Source organism: Cajanus cajan, chromosome 10, assembly GCF_000230855.2.
Source record: "Cajanus cajan strain Asha chromosome 10, NIPB_CcT2T_4, whole genome shotgun sequence".
In the NCBI taxonomy this organism is placed as follows: domain Eukaryota; kingdom Viridiplantae; phylum Streptophyta; class Magnoliopsida; order Fabales; family Fabaceae; genus Cajanus; species Cajanus cajan.
This window is the reverse complement of record NC_138526.1, coordinates 1085772-1104573: the sequence shown is the minus strand read 5'-3', so window position 1 is coordinate 1104573 and position 18802 is coordinate 1085772. Positions and strand designations below refer to the sequence as shown.

The following is an 18802-nucleotide window of genomic DNA, read 5'->3' as shown; positions in this document are numbered from 1 at the left end:
AAAACATGTTATTAAAGGAAAACTAGTAACTTGTGTGGGAACAAAGAAATTTTTGTTCTTCTTTTGTTGTTTTTGAGGATTATATCCTAATCCTGTCTTATCAAACATACATTTTTGCTTTCCTAATATTATATCTAAATTATTTCTTCCATTTGTAAATTTTGCAAGAGTGTTTCTTAAATTACTAATTTCTTCCTTAAATTTATTGCAAGTTAAACATGGATGATTTGCTTTATTAGTATTTAACTTAGTTTTAATTTCATGTTTTTCATTTTTAGAAATAATCATCTTAATTTCAGTTTTGAGATTATCTAATTCATTATTTAATTTTGAAATCTCGTTTTCTAATTTTGAAATTGTTTTCTTATAAGATGATACTAATTTTGCAAGTTTAAATGATTCTTTATGTAAATCATTGAATGCATCTTGAAGTTCATCAAATGAGATTGAGATTTCATTGTTAGAAGATGTTACCTCCTCTTCGCTTTCGCAGTCATTGGCCATAAGTCCCAAATTTACAACTTCATTTTCAGAGTCACTTGTAGAATCTGTGTCATTTTCTTCCCAAGTGATATAGGCTTTCTTCCCCTTCTTTTCTTTGAAACTTTTCTTATTAGATTTTTCCATCCTTCTTTTATAGATTGGACATTCTAATATCAAATGTCCTGGTTGATTACATTCATAGCATTTTGGGGTTGAAGAAGAGTCTTCTCCTTTTCTTTTATTGTTGAAGTTGAATCTTTTTCGGTTTCCTTTGTTTCTAAGGAATTTGTTGAATCTCTTTATAAAGAGACTGAAATCCTCATCATCCTCTAAACCATCTTCCTCAATATTTTCTTCTTTCTCATCTTCTTGTTGAATAGATGATGATGTTTTGAGTGCTATCCCTTTCTTTCTTTTATCACTTTCCTCATTTTGATTCAGTCTCATTAATTCCATTTCATGTTCTTGGAGTTTTCCGAACAATGAGGCAAGAGGCATGGTTGTCAGATCTTTTGATTCAGCAATTGCAGTCACTTTCGATTGCCATTCCCTACTCAAACATCTCAAAACTTTGTTAACAAGATCTTCATTAGGAAACACTTTTCCTAGAGATGCAAGATGATTAATTATATGTGTAAATCTCTTTTGCATGTCTTGTATGCTTTCATTTTGATTCATTCTAAATAATTCATATTCATGAGTGAGAGTGTTTATCCTAGATCTTTTCACATCATTAGTGCCTTCATGTGTTACTTCAAGTGTATCCCACATTTCTTTAGCACTCTTACAATTTGAAATTATAAAATATTCATCAATTCCTAAAGCAGAAGTGATTATATTTTTGGCTTTTAAGTTATATTGAACCTTTCTTCTATCATCTTCACTCCATTGATCTTTGGGCAAATTTTTTATTTCATGACCTACTACAATAGTGGGAATGAAAGGACCATTTTCAATAGCATCCCATATGTTTAAGTCTATGGCTTCTATAAAAATTTGCATCCTAGATTTTCAATAATAATACCCTACCCCATTGAATATAGGAGGTCTATTAATAGAATTTCCTTCAGGAAATAACAAATTTGATGAGGCCATTTCAAATCTTGAAGCTTTTAAGCCTTATACAAGAAACCTGCTCTGATACCACTTGTTAGTCAAGTAACCTCATATAACTTAAGAGGGGGAGGGGGTGAATTAAGTTATCTAATTTTTCTTCGCTTTTTAAGTTTTTCTAACTTCTTTCTTATAAATTCAATATCATAAACAAATTGAATGTAATGATGCAAAAACTTCACAATCAAAATTAAAAGTATAGGGAAAGAGAATTGCAAACTTGATTTTATACTGGTTCGGCCAACCTTGCCTACATCCAGTCCTCAAGTCTCCCACTTGAGATTTTTCACTATGCTTGTAACCTTTACAAGACTCAAATTCTCCAACACTTAGGAATTCTCTTTCCTTGTGTTGAGAATCACAGACCACCAAGGAGAACAACACTTTCTCCTTTACAGATCAATAGATGAAATGAATGAAGTAGAACAACTCTCTTTAGAAGAGTGGATTTTACACTTTGTTGATCTAGTAGAATTCTTTTGATAATATTTGCAATTGATTTTGGCCAAGTGATATGTAAAGATAATTTTTCACAATTGAGTTCGTAACCTTTTTCTAAAAAATTATTGGTATTTATAGATGATTGTTTCATAGGTCATGACTTTTCATGAAGAGTTGTGACTTTCTAAAATTTTTCAAAAAATAGGCTCTGGTAATCGATTACAAGACTTGGTAATCGATTACAACGGTTTAATTTCAAAATGTTTGAAATGTTGTAAAATTTAAATTCAAATTTCAAAATTTTTATCTTCTGGTAATCGATTACATGGAATTGGTAATCGATTACCAGAGCACGTTTTAATAAGTAAATTTTAAATCATATGAGTTTCATTCTCTGGTAATCGATTACCATACTGTTAAAAACAATAATTACCTTATTAAAACTTAAAATATAGAAAACTTTTATTTTCAAAACCTTATTAATATAAAAGATTATATTTGGATTTTCTTGAAATTCTTTATTTTAAATGACCAAGAATCTTATGCAATATTTCTAAAGATTTCTTTTTACATATAAAGCTAGGTTGACAAGACTTATCTAAAATCATTTGAAATTCTTGTTTCTTGATCACCTTGTTTTAACTTGACCTCTTGTTTTCTACAATTTCTTTGACATCATCAAAATCTTTTACATACGTTCTCCCACAAAAATAATAATACTAATTAATTAAGAAATTATATCTAAATTTTATCTTTAATTTAATTGCAGCAGAATAATACAAACTCAATCAAAGAACAGTCACATACTAAGGTAACTACTAGATGTTTCATTGATACTATCATTTTCTCCAACATTACAGTGAATGCCTCAAACAAGAACATTAATGCCACAGTAATACTTTTTGTTGAGGAGATAGACAAAGAACATTAGTAGTACAATCATACAGTAGTAATGCTTATTGTTACAGTAACATTTACACACCTTCACTGCAGGTGTTGTTTTGTATGAAGTTTAACATTAAAGGAGAAGACACAACAAACATACTCATATCTTACTCCTCATTCTCACCAACCTTGCCAATGTCTCTTGAGCAGCCAAGGTCTGTGCATGGTTATGGCCGAGCATGACAGTTCTGATACTGATACATGTTCTGCACAGTTCCTTGGCACTGTCTAGATGCCCCCCTCTGGCAAGCAACTTTGCTCTTGTCTCCAGCAGTGTTGCCTTCAACAAGGTGACATCCTGCCACACATATTCATCCACTTTCTGGCCTCTTTGCAGCCTCCTTTTCCAACAAATTGAACCATGAGACCAATCTTGGATTTGAGAGACAAAGGACTTCTCAACTTCCTCCAATGCATTGGTGCACACTCTTAAGAGTTCCAAGGCTGAATTGCATCTTGAGAAAGTGGTGAAGGCTTGAATTGCTAGGGGGAGAGCTGTTCTCTTGATGTACAAAACCATGTCAGTTGCCTTCAATTGAACAAGTGGAGGTTCAGATTTGAACCCAAACACTAGGAAAGCTGAGGCCCATAAATGATCCGAGTTTACATGACTGCCAGTTTTTCTCACACCTTGAATTGCAGCCTTGGCATATTGCAAACCGCCTGTTCTTTTGGCAAATGCTTGTGTTATGGGATGGAAATGAAGCCAACATCCATCATGTTGATTAGCCCTTCTAGCCAGTCCCATTTTCACAAGAAATGTAGCCGACTCTTCTTCGTTCTTCCAAGTCCGCGATGATAAACAACTAGATGTGAGGCTCAGATATTTGGTCCACTTCTTGAGACGGTTTTCAACCATAGGGATACTGTTTGCCGCATTGGCTAATAAAGTGGCTGAAATAGGAACAGGGGAAAACCAGCCACTCACAAGCAGCATTCTTATGGCCAGGAGGTTCCCTTTAGCTTTAGTTTTCTCCAAAGTTTCAAAACAAAAGAGGAGGGTCTTCATGAGAAAAGGGTTGCTCTTGCACCACTGCCCTTCCGCAATGCTCATATAGCAAGTGTTTGGATCTTCACTGAGTGGCACTTGGTTTATGGCCTCAAAGAGAGCAGAAGGGCTTATTGCAAGTTCAGACAACAATGAACCAATCATCCACAAACCAAAGCTCAACCTTCCAAGTTTCTCATTGAACTTTTCAAGGAAGTCCATCTCATCTTCTGGATACTCTCTACTTTTTCTTCCTATCATAAGAAGCACTGCTTCAGATAATGGCAGAGGTGGAAGCTGAATAGTATCATAGCTCATTACTTTGGACAACCTAGTAGTAACAATCACATGTGTCCCTCCCGTGTTTCTTGGTATCAAGTCATATAGATCCTTCCCTTCCCACCATTCCACTTCTGTCTCAAGATTGTCAATTATCAGCAAGTAAGGAGTCTCACCAAACAGTTCCCTCTTGACTCTCTTGAATGCTTCAAATTCTTGCTCCTCAAAGCTTCGAATCCGACCCCTTTCCATCTCAGAATCAGCACCAACATCCAATCCCAAATTGAGAGACAAGTTCAACAAGTTCTGCCTAAGATACCTGGCTTCACCACCAACCCACAAGACCATTTTGTACCTCTGGTGATATCTGTGAGCAAATTCCAACGCCAACTCAGACTTCCCAATCCCAGAAACCCCATTAATGCAAATCACACTGCTACACAAGCTCTTGTAGTTTCCACTCTTTGACTTCTTATTCTTCAACCTCTTCACAGAATTGTTTCCTATGATCGGTTCAACCCAAGCCTCTAAAGTTGGTTCTTTGCTCCTCCCCATTTCTAGACTAATGTACCTCCCACACCTACCTATCACTGGTTCACTTTCCTCATCTGCAAGGCCTTCAGATTGTCCACTTCCACTGGCTTCTCCTTTGATGGATGTCCTACAATGATCTTGGACTTGTTCCATACAATTCCCTCGTCCGAAAAAAAGACCTTCAATCTCCATAATCTCCTTCTCTCTTCCTACAAAGTATGTGTTCCTTGGAAAAGGTAAGCTTTCAAATACTTGCATATTATCTTTCTGCTCAGCATTCTTCCTACCAAGTCTTGCTCTCAAAACGCTAGCAGTTCTCGCTACGCAGCTTCGCCAGTTACCATCATTAGCCTCTAGATTGAATTCATTGCACTTCATTAGTCCATCAATTGCCTCCTTACATTCTTTGTCAATTGAGTTGCAGTTAAGAAGAGCCATAATCTCAGAAGGTCCTGTGTCAAACAAGAGAGGGATCAGGTTCTTTTTTTGAGCAAAGAATCTCACCTCCTCCATGCTAAAATGGTTGAGGAAGCTGGAACTTGTAACAACCACCACTCCAAATGCCACTGAGCAAATGACTCTATCAGCAATCTCATGGCTCTGAGTATCTGAGTACTTTGCCCTATCAGCAAGCATGCAATCAATCCCTTGAAGCTCAAGCTCAGACTTGAGCCACTTGCAGAAGCGCACCAAGTTGGGGTTCTGGCCATGGAATCCAATGTAGACATCACAGCTTCTGAGTTTGGCATTGGAAGCAGGTGAGACAGGACCTTTTGCAAAGGAGATTCTAGGGACTGGAAATGAGAATGAGATGCGTGGAGGAGCTGCTTCTGGAACACATGTCACATATTTGAGCCTTGTGTCAGCAGTGTCATCAGAGAACTCATATTGATCAGAAGGGGGAGTGTAGGAACTGCTTGGCACATCTTCTGGTGTGGAAGGGTTTGTGGTTGTTGTTGTTGTTGGTAGTGATGGTTGGTTTTCCAAAGGAGATCCACTTGGGAGGTCAGGGATTATGGCCCTTGGAGATATATATGGAGACTGCAATGCCGAAACAAATGCTGATGAAGGTGGGGACACAAGAGGAGAACCATAAGGTGATGATGATTCTATTTCTATGCCATTGTTTATGTTTGGTGAAGGTAAGTTTGAGTTGTTTAAACTCTCCTCACCTTGCCTGATGCTGCTTGCAATCCTAATTTTAAGAGTGCTAGAGATTGCAGTGTGTGCTGCATTTGTGCCTTGCTTGTTGTCCTCTCTTTCACTGTCCATGAATAAGAACTCTTCAAAGATGGCTAACAAGTGCAGTGCTAGTGGCCTTTAGGCTAGATCTCACTGTAGGTGTGCATAATATATTTCAGTACTCTACACTCTAGCATTTTTTTCTAAATAATTAGCAATGGCTAGGGTCCTCTATTGTTTATGTGGGGCATTAAAAAATCTATTATTTGCTGCTACGAAACAGAAGACTTGAATAATAATGTATCTGTCTATGACCCTACAGCATTTGCCTGGTTCTGGAAACATAAATGCAATCCAATGGTAAAAGGCTAAGACACAAGAGTTCTGCATGTGGTGCACAGACTCATCACTTGGCTTTTAGCTTCTGAATCTGCGTGCTGTACTTGCAGAGCGAGTACTGATGTGGTGTGAATGTGAAGCATTAAAACTGTGTCCCTGAATGTGAAAGTTGGAGATTCAGCTTCAAGGGAAACAACAACCAATGTCAGCATAGAAAATGTAAGTGCTAGAAATCACAAGTGTGACTCTCACATCACTAAGCCAACCTTATTTGATGATGATGATGCTAACACTTCTGCTCTGAAGTCATTGAAGTTTACCCTATTTTTCTACCATTTTTGGCTGAAAGGTGAAAGAAAAAACAAAAATGTAAAGGCCCTTTCTTTGGTTCTCTGTGTCTGCTTCAACTTCAAAAGAAATGGCCCTTGGTCTAGGTCAAGGGTACCCTTTCTCTCTCCTCCATGTAGTTCTGCAGGGTATCTAACGTGATGGTTGATTCTCCAAAGTTTGAATTAAACATATAATATTGATATCTCTGCGAAAACAAATGGACACATATAATAATTAAAAAAGCACTTAAAAATAAGTATGGTGCCACTACCAAAACAAGAAAAAGAAAAAGTATGGTGTAGTATTTCAATACTAATAGTATAGTTTAATAATACACTATAGTGCAATTTTCATTTTGTCTTATGTGCTTGGCTCACTGTGCTCTCACATCTCAGTTGCTGCGAATGAAGATTCTTGCAGTCAGTTTTCAATAGCACAGAGACCAAAGAGTGATCAGAGTTTTTACTTGAGTGAGAAATTTGTATCATTTTACTTGAGTGCCTTTTCTCATATGAATGTTATTAATTATTTTTTAGGAAGTACTAATAGTATGAGAATGGATCCAAATTCCTAACAATACATTATTTTCAATGATGCTATTTGTTACGAAGATGTGACACAAAATAATAATTAGATGTTTGATTTATAAGGGAACTAATGGTGTTATATATGGTTGGAGTGAAAATTGACTACTAGTCACATTTTAGTTATCATATTATTTCAGTCTTCTATATGTATTTATGTAATCAGTAAATTAGAATTTTTTAATCTAAAAAGTAGACTGGACAGAATTTATTTTAGCATTTGAGCTATTCACTTCTTTCAACTATTGATTTATTTTTACTATTAATTAAAAATTATTAAATAAAAAATGAAATTCATAAAAACTTATATTTTTTTAATAATAATGTTTAAAAGAATGTGTTATTGCAAATATAATATAATATAATATAATATAATAATAATAATAATAATAATAATAATAATAATAATAATAATAATAACTGGACAAGAATATCTCAGCATCACTCAAAAAAGTCATCATAGGAAGAAAGAATCTTACCTGATGTATTGACAGATTAAACACTATTAATGTGATTTTTATTTTCAAGTAACAAAAAATAATTATGTTCGTACTGTACTTGATATAATAATGTTAAGTTGAGAGGGGCATCTATATATATCATCTGACACAAATTTAAACCATTAGTATTGAAAATTGGACCAACGACTGGTCAACCTAAAACACTAGACACGTATATAATGAAAGAAAAAAAATTCGATTCTCAATTTCTAAAAACCTATTGTTACTTTAACAATTGATTATCTTATGAATTTTTTATTTCTTTCTTTTTATTCAAATTAAATATTCAAAATACTTTTTTTCTACTTCTATCCACCTATTTATTTCCTTCTAGAAAAATAAATAAATAATAATATTTCTCGTAAATTTTAACTAGGTTCAATACCCGTGCACGAGATTATTATAATTTTTTATATAACAAATTATATTTCATGATAATTTAATTTCTTTATCTTATAAAAAATATTTTATATTTAATTTATATACATTTTATAATAAATAAAAAGTATATTGATAAAATATATATTATAATAATTATAATAAATTAATATATTTTTTAATTAAAATTTTTGCAATCATATTAATGTTAAAGATATGATAGATGAACAATATTTTCTAACAAAGTTCTACACTTGGCTTATTTAGTTTTTGTAATTTTGCAAGATAAAATTTAAATAAGTTATTTACACTAATATATTGTTGTGTTAATATGATTAATTTCACAAAATGTTAATATATTTATTTAACAAATTGTTATGTAAGATAGTTAAAAGTAGTATAATAATTTAACAATGAATGTAAGTATAGAATATTAGTACTATGACTTTTGAGAAAAATCACAATAATAAAATAATGTGCTACATTAAAGATAATTTTTGTGCATTAGTAAACAAACATTTTATAATATTAAATGACGCATCTAATGAATTTAGTTTTATTCAATATAAACTCTAAATCATGAACCCTAAAGTAATCTAGATATAATGATATTATAATAGACAACATAAGAAATTTATTAATTAAAATCTTGTATCATGACTGGTATAAGTCAATTGATGTCATTGGAGTTGGTTTGTGATCCAAGGACACCCTATATTCATGCCAAAAGATGCAGAAATTGTCAATAATAATAAATTAACTTATTTTTAGGACCAAATTAAAAGAGGTAATAAAATCACCTTTGATATACTGTATGCTACAAATTTTCAAACACTTCTTTGTAGACTACATTCTTTGTAGAATTACATACTTGACCATCTTCATCTAGTATAAGAATTTTCAATCCTTGCATGGATTTGACTCTTGAGATAGCAACATAAAGTTGACCATGGGTAAATACTGGGTTTGGTAGAAATAACCCAACCTTAGATAGTGATTGTCCTTGACTTTTGTTGATAGTCATTGCAAAGCAAAGACAAAGAGGGAATTGTCTTCGTTGAAATTTGAACGGGAATCCAGGATCTGAAGGTACTAAATTCATTCTTGGAATAAGAATGTTGTCCCCAATGTTGGTGCCGGTGATAACTGTAACACTTATAACATTTGTACCCAAATCCGTTACTTGTAACCGTGTACCATTACACAAACCATTTGATTGATCAAGGTTTCTTAGCAACATAACAGGTACTCCAACCTTTAAGGTCAACTTATGATTTGGAATTCCAGAACATTTAACATCATTTAGAAATTCAGATGTAAACCATTCACCTTGAATTTCAGTTTCTTCGTCTGATGGGCAAGGTGTGTCAGAACTCAATTTTTTTTCTTCTCCTGGTATGAGAGACAACATGAAATTATTTACTTGCTCAAAATATTCTATCGTTGGAGCTAAAATTGCTCTTTCTTGAAAGAAGTTAACATCCTTCATGTTATGAAGTATACTTGGATACACAAACTGAACCAATGACATTAATGGGTTCTCAACTGGTTGAATCAACAACTCTTTAGGGATAGATATTTCAGCTTCCCCATTCTAATCCATCAGCATATCTCCATCTCCAATTTGAAGGATCCAATTAGCAAATTTTTTTATGTCAAAAGTTGTTGCATCAGTCTTTGTAGTATTGAGTCTCATGTTTTGAGTAAGCTTTAGAACTTTGCAACTTTGCCACAATTTTGCTTGAAGCTCCATATTATCACCTGGGAGAAGCAAAGAAGCAATACCGTTGGATGCAACATTGAGTACAATCATTCCTTTGGACCTAAGACATGCAGATAATGTTTTCCACAAAAAGTTTTTTCCAGTTCCACCATAACCATATAAAAAGAAGAAACCTCCTGTTTCAGAAAAAATAGATTGTACTATCTCATTGTACACAGCTAGTTGTTCTTCTGTCAACATATTGATAAGAGAATCATGTACTTTAGCTAACTGTATTCTGTCATAGTCAAGTTGATCAACAATAAACTTATTCTCAAAAGAAAATAAATATGACATATTGACATCTGGAAAGCAATTGTAATCTTTTAAAGATCTCCCATTTGACATAAGTAACTTTTCCAACTTAATAAGACAAAGATTTTGCAGCTCACTGTCATCAAGTTGAAGGCCTGCATGAAATTAATTAGCATTTTAGATTTGTCTATTCATTCACAATTTTTAAAAAATAGACATAAATTATAAATTTACCTGGAAATTAAGTTCTTTCCGTTTTTGGTACTAAATATCATCAGCTAGCAACCTCCAAGTGGATGTCCAAACAACATCTGGTTTGGATATTGTATTCATAAATAATAATGAAACAAACAACCTTCTCATTTATATACTCGAAGCCAATTGGCTAGCCTCATTTATTGCATCAATATACTCCCTATCATCCATTAATAAACTCAAAGCATAACATGCATCTTGGAATGTTTCATAAGTCTTACCATCAACTATTCTGATACTTTCATAATCAATACAACCCTTTTGCGTAGTTAACAAAATCCTCATGTAGTATAGTTCACCTATTCCAGGAGGAATATAGCCAAGTCTACTAATGGAATACCCTTGTTTCCTTGGTCTCCACACTTTTTGCTGACTTAAATATACAAATTTAGTAGGATACTCTGCATAAGTCAATTTTTTCCCTCAAGGAATGTTTTGTTGGCCTCAAACCAAGCCAAAAACATGGTATTTAGTTGTTGATTATGGTCAACAACATCATCAATCTTCTCGTCATCTCTAAAGAACACTAATTGTTCATTTGATAGATGAAAATTTAACCTTTGCACAGGTGGCCATCTTTCATGAATATCAAAAGCAAAGAGTCTTCAAACAGCCTCACATGGTGAGAGATATTTGCAATCATAATATCTTTTAATCTCATCAATTATAGGTGACTGATCCTCATTTCCAGTGTTGTTGCTAATTTCAATTGTAGCTTTATCAGGACCTTTGTTGACATACTTGAATAAATATTTTATGGAATTAGATTTGTTGCAATACTCAGTATTGATATGGCCTTTGTACCTCATCAAAAGAATGAGACTGTATGGAACCACACTCGTATTATCAAGCTTGACACCATTTTTGTGGATAAATAGACCTGAATCTCTTCGTTTGTAAGATGGGTACCCTTCATCATCAATTGTAGTTACATCTTGAAATTTTTTTGGATAATATTTGGAACATTGACCTTCTTTCATGCAAGGTGACTTGTAATTAGCAGCTCCACATGGTCCGTGTATCATGTAAGTAGAAACTGCCTCAGCTAATTTTGGGTACAAAGATGAATTTGGGAGCTCTACAGAGATGACTTTATCAATATCTTTTGCAGTCGTGATTTTGTTTTCACTATCTAACCACAACATTACATGGGCATGTGAAAGTCCTTTTTTCTGAAATTCTACTATGTACATACTTGTTATAATACAAAATAATCAAATTTATAATCTAACTAACAATACGGACAAAATAATGAATTCAAATATTTTAATAGCATGATATATCTGCATTAACTTTGCCAAATTTTTTTTTTTAAAATTCATTCATCAATTCATCCAACTTTATTTTAAAAACTCTACATACAATATTAGGTCTATCCGAAGCGGTTAAACCTCTTTCAATAACAAAATCACAAATCTCACTCCAATTTGCATTGCATGTAATAGTGATGAAAAGATCAAGATATCCAAACCTCTTACATATTGTCATTGCATCTTGACAGCTATTAAACATGTATCTCATACCACCGCTAAAAGATGGTGGTAATATGACACGTTTTCTAATAGAAGAAGGATCAATTTCACCTCTACCCACTGCTTCTTGTAACCCATTAAGCACATCTGATCTAATTGTTTTTTGATTATTTCTTATGAATGACAATCTTTGGGACTCCACCATAGTATAAGCGTCCACCACAAATTGTTGAAATAGTCTTCTTGCATTTAAGATGTTTCCAGATTCAATTGTCTTTCTTGAATTCTAAATGCAACCCATTCTCTTAAGGTGACACGAACTCTTGTCCTACTTTGACCACCAAATGTTGAATCTCTAATTGGAATGTCTTCTTTAAAACCATCTTCCCCATATGGGAAAAGTAGTGGATATTGTAATGGGATGAATGAAGTATGTGTTTCATGAAGCCTTTGTAGCTCACTTGTTATTGTTTTCACAATAATATCTCTTCCTACATCCATACTCTCAAAGTCTCTTACTATCAAAACTGCCACCTCATTTGCATCAGGTATATTATAGATCCTTGGATCTTTACTTCGATGTCTAAACAACTGTAAGTAGCAATTTGTTGTACCATGTTATGATACAAAATCTCTAACCAATCTAAATCTCTTTGCAAGATAATTGTAGTCATCAATCATAATGGTTAGATCTCTTACCAATGATGTATCAAACCCTTGTTCATCTCTTTTGCTGTTGTAGTAAATTTAATGTCAGGAAAGTGAAAGCATACAAATATTGACTATTAAATAAGTGAAGGTCCAACATACGTACCCAAAATGGTTGATTCTGTTATTAACTTCATTTTATGTATCATATATATATATAGTTGTGCAAATTTGGGTTGACATGACTCTTGTGGTAACAAACTACCCATTCTATGGTAATTTTGCTCGCTCAATACAAATTGCAATAGCAGCACTCTATATATGGTTCCCCAAAATTTAAAAATTCTGATACAAAGAGTGAAATCATATATATATATATATATATATATATATATATATAATAAGGAAAGTGAAATTTAAAAAAGTACATAGTTAATGTAATAAAAAAAATCACCTAGAATTTCAACTTCTGCATATAACTTTGATAAGAAGCAATCATTCTTGTTTGGTTCTGAGAAGTTATCTGTCAATATAGAATAATGTGTAGTTAAACAAAAATAGTATATGAAACATGGTTCAGATTTTTACAGTAAATGTTACTAACAATCATGTGTTACACATTTTTCAAATTACACGACTTAAATTCATTATAATATACTAACCCTCTGTATGCAACTCTTCATCAAAATTCAATAACCTTTTTTGTATAGATTGAAGAACTTCAAGAGGTTGGCTATAAGATTTGGCACAATATTACCACTGCATAAATTGATTACCTCTGATCTAACTGCATTAAACATAACCACATTTACAAACAAAATAAGTAACAAAAGAATATATAATTTTAATATTCATTCCAATGTCAACTTATGTTTTGTGCTTACCGGAATGACTAAAGTTAGCTGAATTTTGATTACAATTTTGAATGATAACACTATTTAAAGAAGAGATAGAATATGGTACATCAACACCAGAATCAACATTTGTTGTCTTTGATCTTTTGTATTTGTGATTGCTTGTTTCACAGTTGTTCACGGTATCGACATTGCCTATGAAAACCAAGAAACCACAGTTAAATGAGAATAAATTTTGATTAGTAAATTTAAAACCCTAAACAACGTAGAATAAAAGTTTTGAAATCAGTATATACGATTAGATATGGATGATAATGATGTTTTGGTTGTATTATTTCTTTATTCATCATCCACAAATTGATAGCTTCCTATTAGACTTGTATTTTCATCTGCAACAAAACATTCTTGAGCATTTTGTAACTCATTTAAGGTTATATGCATATAGATGACATAAAACACAGTCTTGGTTGGCCAAAAAGTTCTAAAACACAGTCTTGTTTGCTTACTATCCTTGACCGACCAATCTTTCATACTGATAAATATGATATTAAAAAATAAAGTTAACTACATATCATTCAAACATTAACCTTATATATTATCCATGTATGCATTATTGGTTGATATTGAGTACTATTTCATTTCATATTAGTTACTAAATATATTTTAACATTGCAATATTCTGCAATACTGTTTATTTTACATTGTTGGAGCATTTGACTCCTAGAAGGCAAATAAAATGACAAATTTAAGGACTATGTCACCAAGTTCTTTTGGGTAAAAGATTGAAAGTACCTGTTATGTTAACAACTTGGTTATTTTTCTTTGACCTTATTATCATCTTCCTTTGTAGTCTTGCACTTGTGAAGTCTTTTGCATCCATCTATGTAGCTGGGAAGATTTTGGGTAGTAGGGATGAAGTAAACTATTTGTAAGGGTCCATGCTTAGGTAGTAGTGTCCAACTTTTATAGATTATCTTTAAGCATGTGTATTGACTCAGAAAAAATTTATTTTCAAATCATCAAAAGGTATAAACTTTCTAACACTACTGGATATATATTTTTATAAGCTAAAAATAGCCATTAACCTTTTCAGGTATGAAGTCATTCTCATATAATGTCAACCCATATAAAAAAATATACTAACTTGAAAAATAAAAATAAAATATTACATTAAACATAAGATCCAAATGTAATATATCAATATGAGAAATATAAAATAATAAACATTACATAATTTGACATTGACATTCATAGAGTAGCAACCCAAAAAGATGAAAAAATTCCACCGATGCACTCCTAAATGATGAGAAAATTCCAAAAACAAACTCTATTTCATTAATGAAATTTTTTTTGGTTAGACCTGTGTTTTTAAGGAACTAAAATGCATAACTAATATTTATTTATTTAAGAAAAATTAGATGAGAAATACACACCCACTGACTGCCTATGGCTTTGTACTGGGTGAGGATGACTTTGTAACATAACTTCTGTCCAGAATAGTTATCAAACCTAAAGCGCCGATTCGATTATTCATGCACCAAATTCTTACTTACCCATTTTGAATCTTCAAGAAGATTAGAATATTTTTTTTTCCTAATCTATGAGTTGAACATATCAGGTGGAATTTCTTTCTTAGTTGAAGACACTGCAGATCTGCATGATTTTTTCTAAACTGTTATTTGAAAATCACTTAGGCCTACGTAATAGAAAATGATGAAATGGTTCTCTGTAAGTCCATAAAATTGTCGTAGTTCTTGCCACTTATCAGTAATGAGGGCTATGTCTCCAACCCCTTCAACTTGAACACGGTGACAATTTTCGTCTTGGTCCATCAAGGTCCACCATTTTCCTAGACGATGTTTATATTCCTTCCAAAAATCTTGTGCGACGATCCCAAATGGCTGTTTCAATATAATAAATCAATGAAAGTTAAATTAAAAATACAAATTTAAGGCTTGTACCTTGTCCTTTCTATGAACTGTGATGAGGAAATCAATTTTTTCTCTCTGCATTATGGACATTCAACGGGCCATGGTTCCGTTCCCCAATATACTTCAAACAAAGTACGATTATGACCTCGATATGAAGGTGTTCAACAATTATTATTACTTTAATTTATTGAAATACTGGAAGTAAAAAAGAATAAACAATTCACATTTGGGCTAAATTTAAATATTATTTTGTTTGTGAAAATCATTATTGGACTTTTTGGCATACAATTTAATTAATGGCCCAATTTTTAATAATTACGACAGGTATTTTATTTATAAAGAGGACTAAATTGCAAAAATAATATTCAATCTTCATATTCATTGCAACATAAACTTTATATTGAATAAATAATTTATTTAAAAAAATTGAAACCATTCGAGTTATGTATTATTTTTTGTTTGATATATTTTAATTAAATTTTATTTGCCTGAAAATCAGCTTTGTACAATTTATACAGTTTTGCAACTGTATTTGGTCTACAATAAATAACATTAGTTTATACATTATTCAATTTTGTTCAATTAAAAATGCAAAAGAATAACTTTATACCTTTCCAGCTTTTCACTTTTGCTAATTGTACTATAATTACAACATTTTGTACTTTTCTAGATGCAAGAAAAACATTTAGTTCATCAACATAATTACCAAAAAGAGTATATTTGATACGATCACTATTGATAACATCAAATGAATATAGGAGTATCAGATATTTTATTCACATATTAAATGCCACATATTATATATTACAGATATAACAAAGTTTACCCATTAGCCTCTAGACATATCACATTCATCTTTGTTTTGGTACCATTTTTTTCATGTTGTCTCTGTACCAACACTAGTGATCAAACCCATCAAATCTAGCAAAAATAGATATTGTTAGTACTAATTTAAAGTATTGCATAAATCACATATCTATTATTACATTTTTTATAAAATAATCGATCACAATTGTAAAAATACTTATCGACTAAATAGTCAAAATCTCAATCACCACTCTTAATCTGACTAATAGGAATAAATTGGAAAATATTTGAGGGTACTACACCATTGTCCAAGATTGTGACCTTCGTACAATATTGGAAATTAATCTTGTAGGCATGATTCGAGGTCTTAAAAAGAACCTTTGTTTAGAGACAACTCAAAGCACTGAATGGAGTATACAGATCCTTCTTTTATGTCTTTCTGAAACTTGTAGATTAGTGTCTTCCGGATAAAAGTATGTATTATGTCTCCCTGCATACAAAAATTGAAATCATAGCATCAAGAAGTTATAATAATTGCATACAACAAAGTGAGCTAATGCAATATTTACCTTACAATCCATCAAAACCAACTCCATAGAGAAAGGGATAGCTTGCTTGTTGAAATCAGAAACTGTCCATGCATGAATTACCCTTACCCTGATTTTCCAATTTTCCTTATCAAGACACAACTTAGAAACTGTGTTGAATTGGTTGGCCATGGTTTCAAATGACAAAATGTTGCTTGCACAACTCTCCTTAGGACAACACAGTTTATATAGCCCAGAAAGTAGGTTAGTAGAAAAGTCATGCATTCAAAATTTATAATAAAAAATCTACGGAATTCAAATTTGAAATGTGAGAATTGAAATATAGCAAACCAATTAATTAATGAAGCTTATTGTCATAAACATGGACTATACTACGTCCTTGACAACACAAAACATTCTCATTTCTGTGTTTATCAAAACCCTAATGAGGCAGAACAAACATTCAAATTTCAAAATCAAAATATTAAAATGATTCATTTTGAAATATAAAATTTGTAATGAAACCCTAAACTTACTTATTCAAGCTTTTTGTCATTCACCTGCAAGCTACGACCTCGTCGAGAGCCCAAATAATTGCATTTCTGGTGTTTATTCAAATCCTGATGACAAAACCAAAATCTGGGGACAGTCATAAAGCTTTAAAATTGTTCAATGAAAGAAAAGTAGGGAAAGCATAATCTTTCTTCTTCCATGCTTAGATGGTTGATGTGTAGTATAGGAAGACTTCGATAGGCTTGGTATTTACCTTATTTAGGACCAAAAGTAAGCAAACCACGTTGACGATGCCAAATACGTGTTTCGTAATTATCAAATATGTGTCCATTTTCCAAATACGTGTCAGCTCACTTTTTGCAAATAAGAAATGAATGAGCTGGAGAATGAAATTTCAAGATATGGCATAAGAAAGGAATGAGTTGGGCTTATGGCTATACGAAGTGGACTTCATGATTTTGTCCATGGTTGAATTTTTGGACTTCAATTTCGTATTTGTTTCCTTTTTTCCTTTTATAGTTAATTTTTGAACTCCCTTTCCTCTAGTGGTTTACTCTACTAGTGACACGTGTTTATTTTTTCCGTTTGTGATTCTTTTAATTGTTTATATTATAGATTTTAAAATTTTATTATCCAATTTAACAAACTTTTTTTTTCATATTAATTATGTATGGGTGCAAAATTTTGTACTTCCATTCATTTATAAATCATATATATCATTTATTTAAACGTCATATTAATAATAATTTTTTATTAAATGATAATGTAAAAATCAATAATTGAGTTATTTAGTATTCAAATTCTGTAAAGAGGAAAATACTCACTTAATACTTTGTGTGTATTCATAGTTTTCGATTGGTATTAATCAATATTTTCAATGGTAGATTGTGAATATTTCATATTTATACCATAGTTATAAAAAAAATATATTAATAATGTAAAAGATTGTGTAATAATGAGACATTACCATTAAACCCTTAAGAGAAATGTTAATAATACATCCTAACATACTCTTTGAATACATTATCAACTATTTATTGAAAATTATAACTTTTTTATTTTGTAAGTCTCACTTCACAATTAATGTTTATCACTATTGATTTTGTAACTATTAATAAATTTTAACTAATAGTAAAGTGTATGTTACTATCTTTTTTTTTGTTTTTTTTTTACTGTCAAGCATATATAAAAAAATTAAAAAATATAAAAACATATAACTATGCATGAGAATAATTCTAGATGTGGCAAAATGGATTTGGTCTAATGGGCAAGCCAAAAAAAAAGGGTTAGATTGGGCTCTAAAATTTAAAACCCAAAAAAATTGAGTCAACTTAACTCCTATTTTAAATGTCAGTCAAAACTTACCAATCCTACTTGGTTCAACATTGTTTTATTTTATAAGTTTACATAATTTTAAAACGGGTTAACTTGGATTGCCCTGATCGACCTAATTGTAACATCTTGAGTTTTTTTAAAATTAATAAAAGAGTTTTAAATTAATTAATGGAGTCTTTGAAAATAATCAAAGTGCTTATTAAATAAAAATAAGTGTTTTATTACATGGTTTAATGCAAATTGTTTCATTTGTAATTGTTTTAACAAAATGTAAGGGAATGGAAGTGTAACTAGAGTTAAATCTTTCAATCAGAGGAGTTAACGTTGGGTTAGGAGTTAATTGAGAG

At 31.8% G+C, this 18802-nt stretch overlaps 1 protein-coding gene and 1 pseudogene across 1 annotated transcript; both read right to left on the bottom strand.

Moving 5' to 3' along the window:
- Positions 1–2841: 2841 nt before the first annotated feature.
- Positions 2842–6806, bottom strand: LOC109805409 (P-loop containing nucleoside triphosphate hydrolases superfamily protein). Its single transcript, XM_020367465.3, has 2 exons — positions 6571–6806; positions 2842–6485 (listed from the first exon to the last, which is right to left on the bottom strand). Exon 2 carries the CDS (start codon positions 6053–6055, stop codon positions 3083–3085), a length of 2973 nt encoding a protein of 990 aa, XP_020223054.1. The 5' UTR covers positions 6056–6485; positions 6571–6806; the 3' UTR covers positions 2842–3082.
- A 2107-nt stretch (positions 6807–8913) lies between these two features.
- Positions 8914–12536, bottom strand: LOC109805516 (uncharacterized; annotated as a pseudogene).
- Between the last annotated feature and the right edge of the window lie 6266 nt (positions 12537–18802).